At 35.1% G+C, this 7,131-nt stretch overlaps 1 protein-coding gene across 1 annotated transcript; it reads left to right on the top strand.

Moving 5' to 3' along the window:
* Positions 1-430: 430 nt before the first annotated feature.
* LOC114759010 (proteasome adapter and scaffold protein ECM29-like) lies at positions 431-6,919 on the top strand (the record flags this gene model as incomplete). Its single annotated transcript, XM_028948107.1, has 9 exons — positions 431-667; positions 1,123-1,290; positions 1,606-1,695; positions 3,017-3,153; positions 3,228-3,318; positions 4,274-4,356; positions 4,480-4,586; positions 5,356-5,508; positions 6,724-6,919. Coding segments are annotated over exons 1-9 (1,220 nt in total), but the record flags the coding sequence as incomplete, so codon positions are not given.
* Between the last annotated feature and the right edge of the window lie 212 nt (positions 6,920-7,131).

Raw genomic sequence — 7,131 nt, 5'->3', positions numbered from 1 at the left:
TGTTTAGAAATTTTGTTCAACTCAATTTTCTGAGTTTCACTTAGTTTGTAAATGACTAATAACAAATTGCAAAACACATTATGAAAATAGTCAAATTCAATTTGAAAGTTGTCAATTATTTTGCAAAATCTGTTGATACTTTTCATTTTACTTTAGTGACGGTTTAGTCTTTTCACCAAGCTTTGCAAATTTTAGATTTCTACTTCATATCCATTTCGTCTTTTTGCTTGGTTACTTGACCTATCTGTCTTTTTAAATTTCAGAAGCTATTTTTCAGTCATTTTTCCTGAGAAATTTAAGAAATAAATCGAATATATTTTTCTGGAAAAATGAGGAACTGTTTGGCGGAAAACTGTAGCTAGCTGGTGTTAACTACTATAAATTACAGAAGCCAAGAACATGCTCCTCCTAACTTGAGCACGAAGAAGGGTATAGAGCCTATAGAGAAAGAGGAACGAGAGCGAGAGAAGAAATGGCGGAATCATCATCGTCAACGTCATCGTCCCCCCTGGCAGCGAAGTCGGATGCTGAGATTGAAGAGCTGCTCGATCGAATGCTAACTCGTTTGGCTCTCTGTGATGATGCCAAACTCGAACCTTTGCTTTCCAAGCTCCTTCCCCTCTGCATCTCCTCGCTATCGTCTCAATCACAAGCCGTTCGGAACAAGGTACCTTCTGAATATGTTTGTGACATTTGGTTGTAGGCCTCAGTGGAACTTCGAAATTGCATTTCTTGGTTGAGAATGATCGCTGCTCTTGGCAGTTTGCGATATGTTTCAATCTTCTCTTTTTAGTTTTGGGAACATACAAGCGAATGGTTAGAGTTGAATTCAATCTTGTGTATTAATTGGAATATTGATAATTTGGGGATTTGTAGATTTTTCATCTTGGTTAACGGTTATCGTTATCTCAAATTTTTTCAGGAACATGTTAAAATTGCTTAGAATTTGTTAATGCATATGTAAAATGTATATGAATTTGCTTCAATGACAGTAATTTCTCAAGCTTAATTACCATGTTAGCTGTGTTTTAGTCTTTTGCTTTCTTGACTTGTTGAGGTAATGAAATAGATTGGCTTAAAAACTAACGTCCTGTAGTTGTCAATTTGTTATCTTTTCAACAGGTTCTTGAGATTTTGAGTCATGTGAACAAAAGAGTGAAACTTCAGTCCGATATTGGTTTGCCTTTGATGGAGTTATGGAAACTTTATTCGGAATCTAGTGGTACTCCAATGATAAGGAATTTTTGCATTGTGTATATAGAGATGGCATTTCAACGTGTAAATGCAAAGGTCTGTATATTTGAATTTTTAAATCTGGAGACTATTTTGTTCTAATTTTTTTATGCCACACTGTGACTTTTGATACTATTAATGCCTGTTTTATCATTTGACTGAATCTTCTAGTTTTCCACGGGAAATATATAATTTTATAGTGGATAGGCAAATTGATTGTTCCAAGATTTATTTGAAATCCTTTTATAGATATGTTTTTCCTTGGCTATAATCACTGGCTCAAAGTTTAGCAGATCACTTTTTCTCCACATTAATGAATTCTTACTGTGGAGCCTTCTGAAAATAATCTAATACTTGTTGCATCTAAATCAGGAAAAAGAGAATTTGGCACCTGTTCTCTTAGTGAACATCTCAAAACTTCCTCTTCAACACCAGGAAATCATACTAAGAATCGTTGTTAAGGTATTGACCTTTCATATCTCCTTGACTATTCTATAATTAGTTTTCATGAAGTTCTTGTATTGATGCTTATTTAGAGTTTGCAAGCCAGCTAATGACTTTGACCATTCTATTTCTCCTTGCTTAGAGATGTCATTTTTTATTTTCTAACTTCACAGTGTAGAAAAAATGATGTCATGGTACATTAGATAATGCTTATGACTACGAATTCCCATATGATTTTTTAATTTAAATGCACTTGCCACTGCATGTCCTTGTTGTTCCTTTTATTCTGGATTTCTTCAAACAATGAAACCATAACTTATCATGTCCCTCCCTTACCACCTTACCATTCTTTCTTCCCTTGGATTAAATCATGATGCCTTAATTCCAGGATCATGGCCCCCCCCCCCCCCGGGCGGCGGGCGGGTGGGTAAGGGTTTGGAGCATTGTACCTCACATAGCGACTCCACTTCTGTTGCTTATTCAAACCAATGGTTTTTGGTTTGGATACCTGCACTGAACAGAATTAATGCGAATGATTTACTTCAGATTGAAAGGCCAAAATGGCTTTTCTCCTGATATTTGTATGTGATTTCGTTGCTCTGAAACCCATAAGCACCTGTTTTTGCATTGTGTAGTAGCATAACTGTTTTGCAGTAGGTTGTTTGGTATTTTCCAGCGCTCAGTTGGTATATCCAGCTAATCTGCAGATCCTGTAGCCACTGTAGCCATTAAGTTTACTGGTTGTGGCCAGGGAAAGGAGCATAAAGTTCTCTGGCAGTAAGCTGTATGGGCTAGTGTGTGGCGTCTTGCATTAGAAAGGAATGTGAGATTGTTTAATGAGAATTTTTTTTTGTCACATCTTAATTGAGAGAGAATTACTTTGCTTGGCCTCTTTGTGGTTTTTGTATGGTCTTTCTAGGGGCTATCCCTTCTGGAATCTGGATTCACAAACAGCGGCAGATTTCTATTCCTTTTTCTCTGCAGCTTCAAAGAAATTCCTTGGCAAATTTTCTATGGAGGCATTATTGACAAATGCTTGACAACGTGGTGACAGTTTATCAAAAGAAATAAAATGATTAGTAGGATGCTAGCTGCATGACCTTACTTCTTCCCTCAAAGCAACTGCGCTTTCAACTCCTCCCTTTTCTTTTCAATAAAACTTCTTTTTCTATTACAAATTAAATAAAAAAGTCCATGCATGAAGTGCCTTATCGAGTTGTCCTAGCCAAGAACCTTAACTGCCCTGTTGTGTGCTTGTCATGTGCTATGAGTAGCTGCCCACAGTTATATGTTAGTGGGCTCTCGCTATTCATTCTAATGGATTTCTTCTTTCCTTTAGGTAGTTGGTGAATGCCACTCAAGTCAAATTAGTGATGAAGTTGCTGCAAAGTATAGATTAGTGACTGATCCACATGACAGGGAGCTGTTTATTGAGTTTTGTACTCATACAATGTTGTACCAGCGGGTTTCTCAAAGGTTTGGAGCTACATGGATTGCTGAAACTGTTGCAATCTTATGTAAATTAAATGGTAGTTTATGATTCTTTGCAGTGGTGGATTCCCTCCTGGACTTTCAGTTGCTCAAGCCAATCGTGTTACAGGGAAACAACAGTTGCCAAGTGATAAACTTATGCTTGGAAAGGTAATTATGTAACTGGTTAAATAATATTTTGCATGATAATATCAGAAACATTTTGCTGTTGGTGTTATTATTATTCTCATATTATGTATGGTAAGTGCATAAACGAAGTCATAGGCTTCTTATGCTTGATATTTTACTACTGTGAGAAATCATAAGATGAATTTCACTTAGCTGGTCTTAATATGTGCACCAAACTGATAGTTATAATCAGCCAAGTAATTGAGCTTAACAGATATTTATATAGAATTGTATCATTTTGATTTTTTGATTTGAAATTCAAATGCCTATTGTGTTCCTGCCGTCAAAATTTTTCTTAAAAAAAGGCTCCTTCTGAGATAAAGTTTGTTTGGACTATAGTTCTTGATAGAACCAATATTTAATTCAAGTGATCTGCTACAGACTTGAAGGCTCAATATCAATAGATATATGTGTGATGTGTTTTATAAGTTCTGGAGACAAATAACCATTTTCTTCTACATCGTGACGTGGTTTGGCAGATTTGAAAAGACTTATAGTATTTTTATCCAGATTGATGTTCAACCATCTGACATACAGGCTTTTCTAGCTCATTAGCTGTTATAGGGTTTCAGGAAAGGTGCATGCCTTATCATTGTCAGTTTGCTGCTTTTGCAAGATAACCTTTGGCTTTGTTGCAGGAAAGCATAGTATTCATGTTTGAAGTTTGGTGTTCTGCTGATGGTTTTGTTTTGTTTTGTTTTGTCTCTTCTTCCTTTTTTTTTTTTTTTTGCGGATTGCGATCTCAGATTTGCAATGACCTCAACCTGCTTTGTTGTATTTTTAATTTAAATAGCGTTTTGTGCTTTCTTAGGGTCCTTTTGGATAACAGTTTGTTCTTGCTTTTTCTGACTCCTTTCTTCCTTAATTTTTTTCTTTGTGGAAAGAAAAACAGAGATACTGCGAGTGGTAATATTTTTGTTGCTTTCTCTTTGTGCAGTTGGGTATTTTGAATGTCATCCAAGCTATGGAGCTGGCCTCTGAGCTTGTTTACCCCTTATATATTGCTGCCTCTGTTGATTGGTATCTTGTTGTTCTTGTGTTATGTGAATCGCATTTTTGCTTTACCTGACTTTTCTTACTGATTTATATCTTTGGGTGATTTGTTTGTGGACTATCATGTGTTGTTTGATTGATTAACTCAAGTGAAGAGTCTGTTATTAAGAGAGGCGAGGAGCTTTTGAAGAAGAAGGCCAGTGGTGTTAATTTAGACGATCAAAATCTGATCAACAGGCTGTTTTTACTATTTAATGGTATGCTTGCAAACTTTTGGTAATGTAGGCATATAGGCACATTTTGCCATAAAAAATGTGTAAGGGTTTTATTAATCTATTTGAATCCGCATGGCTCTTAAAGATTAAATTGACTTGCGAAAGCACTCTGCTTGAGATTCTCCTTGAATTTAGGGAGGTTATTCCTATTATTTATTTTATATCTTAAATATTACTTTATTTCTTCAATGTAACTATTGCTCAATTGTGACTTTTTGTATGCATTTTGTATATTTGAGTTGTGCCCAATTGGCACTTTTTCATCTGTTGCTATTTTAAAACGATAATGTTCTCTGTCTTCTATTCTGGCATACGATCAATTCAAGATTTTTTTTTTTTTTAAATCTAAAACCAATGTTTAAACATGAACATTCTTTAGTACCTTGGATGTACTTAAATAAGGACATCAGTGTGCTGGACCTTGGAGATTTTAAGTTAAATATGTTATATATTTTGGATTATGCCACTAAAAGGTATATTTACTAAGTTGCTAAGTGTTGATCTAAATTTCATTTTGATGTTCATATAATTACCCTAAACGATAACCCAGCAACTCCTTTAACACTTCATTTCATGCCACATCATTTATATTGTTAGTTGACAGATCACTTAAATTAAATAATGACTTGTTCTTGCTCCTTTGGTTTTTGCTCTTCTATATCAGAGAGCAAATTCTGTGCATATATGTTTTTTTCTTTATTCTCTTTTCTTTTCACAATTGAGCATCAGTATATGTTTGACTTGAATGTAGGTACGGTTGCAGTAGAAAATGTTGATCCAGAATCAAGAGTCAATCCTGGGAGCCCCGTACTTAGAGCAAAATTAATGTCCATCTTCTGTCGGTCTATTACAGCAGCTAACAGTTTTCCATCCACCTTGCAATGCATTTTTGGTTGCATTTATGGTACCAGAATGTCCCTATTATTTGGAAATGCTGTCCTTATATTATGATATTCTTGTGTACCTATGATACCAAGGACCATTCTTTTACTAGGATTAAAAGGAAAAACAATGTGGCTGAATTTATATATCTATCTCGATCTCACTCTAGCAACGTAACATTGAAACTCATGGTTACATCTCTTCATCCAAAATGTTTTCAGATATTGTATATAGGGATAGATGGAATTCATAGTCTGGGTGCTTGCACATGAAGATACCTTTTTTTCCTTTGTTCCGATAGAAGAAGAAAGTATTAGGAAAGAAGAATATGGATAGGAAATGTTGGTGAGCAGTCCTGTTTTCATTTCCTTATTTCCTCTCCTCTGAGTATTCTGTCTTGAATCGCCCATTTGGAATTCTCAAACTCCTTCAAAATTTAAAACGACTATTTGGAAATTTTGGGAAGTGGTAATCATGAGAACTAACACAAATGATATTTCGCAGTGTTGGGGACCAAACATAGCTTTATCTTCTAATTTCTGTATTGTGTGTATATAAATGGTACTTCAAACAGGACACTATTTATACTTACGTTGGATACTGGCGGCTCTTTGTGAAATGTTTGGTGTATTTGGTAAGAGTTGGGTGGGTGTTTGGGATTTAGAATAGTTTCTCCTTTTTTGGCACAGAGGTTTTAAATGGGCAAAGGAGCGTAACACTCACATGACAAATGACATGCCATATGGGGCTTTTAGCCTTCTTGGAATTCTTTGTAGAAAGACACGGTCTTCACAACCTATGAAAAATGCAGGTTGCTATAGGGGGCTTTTGGCTTCCTTGGAATTCTTCATAATCTTTAATATCTGACAAAAAGAAACTGCCTCATTCCGAAGAAATTTATTATCTTTGTTCACATAAATTTTGATTTCAAAATAGACACACAAATACATATGCACTAGCTACACTCAATCTTTGTGGGATATATGCCGATTTCTTCACTTTTACCTCCTACTATTGATTTTCCGTTTTGCCCCTCATTTTGTAATGTCATTGTCATGATCCTATCTGGTTTCATTTTGATTATGAAATATGGTGTGAATGGTAAAAATAATTCCCGACCACTTGATCATTGAGGCTTTATGTCAAGGATATTTTTGTTCCATAGCATAAGTTGTTAAATGAAAGCCCATTAATTGTTCAATAATCTCTAACACAACCACACTCTTGAATGTAATAGGCAGTGGAACCACATCAAGGTTGAAGCAGCTTGGGATGGAATTTACTGTATGGGTATTCAAGCATGTGAGTGAATTATTATTTGGCTTTCATCTGTTGTCTAAGATTTACCTTTTTGAACAAAGTATTTTCCTTAGCCTAAAATCTGGATCTGTTCCAGTTGAAGATGCTACTCGATGTTTACAAAGTGAAGACTGGTTTTGTATATTTGTATTCTGGTTCTATATATTTACTCTAGCTTTTGAGGTATTTACTATTTTTCACGCTGATAAAATAGTTGAGAGATTAGAAAGTACAATTGAACAAAGAGAGGATAAACTGGTTTTATGTAACCAAAAAAAGTACAAATGTGGATTATGACGTATCCAAAGTAAAACAAATAAATTAGTGACCCAAGAGTAAACCAAAT

The sequence above is a fragment of the Neltuma alba genome, unplaced genomic scaffold, assembly GCF_004799145.2.
Source record: "Neltuma alba isolate B1F8T4 unplaced genomic scaffold, ASM479914v2 tig00010781_pilon, whole genome shotgun sequence".
Lineage (NCBI taxonomy): Eukaryota > Viridiplantae > Streptophyta > Magnoliopsida > Fabales > Fabaceae > Neltuma > Neltuma alba.
The sequence above is the reverse complement of the archived record's forward strand: the minus strand, read 5'-3'. Positions and strand labels throughout refer to the sequence as shown.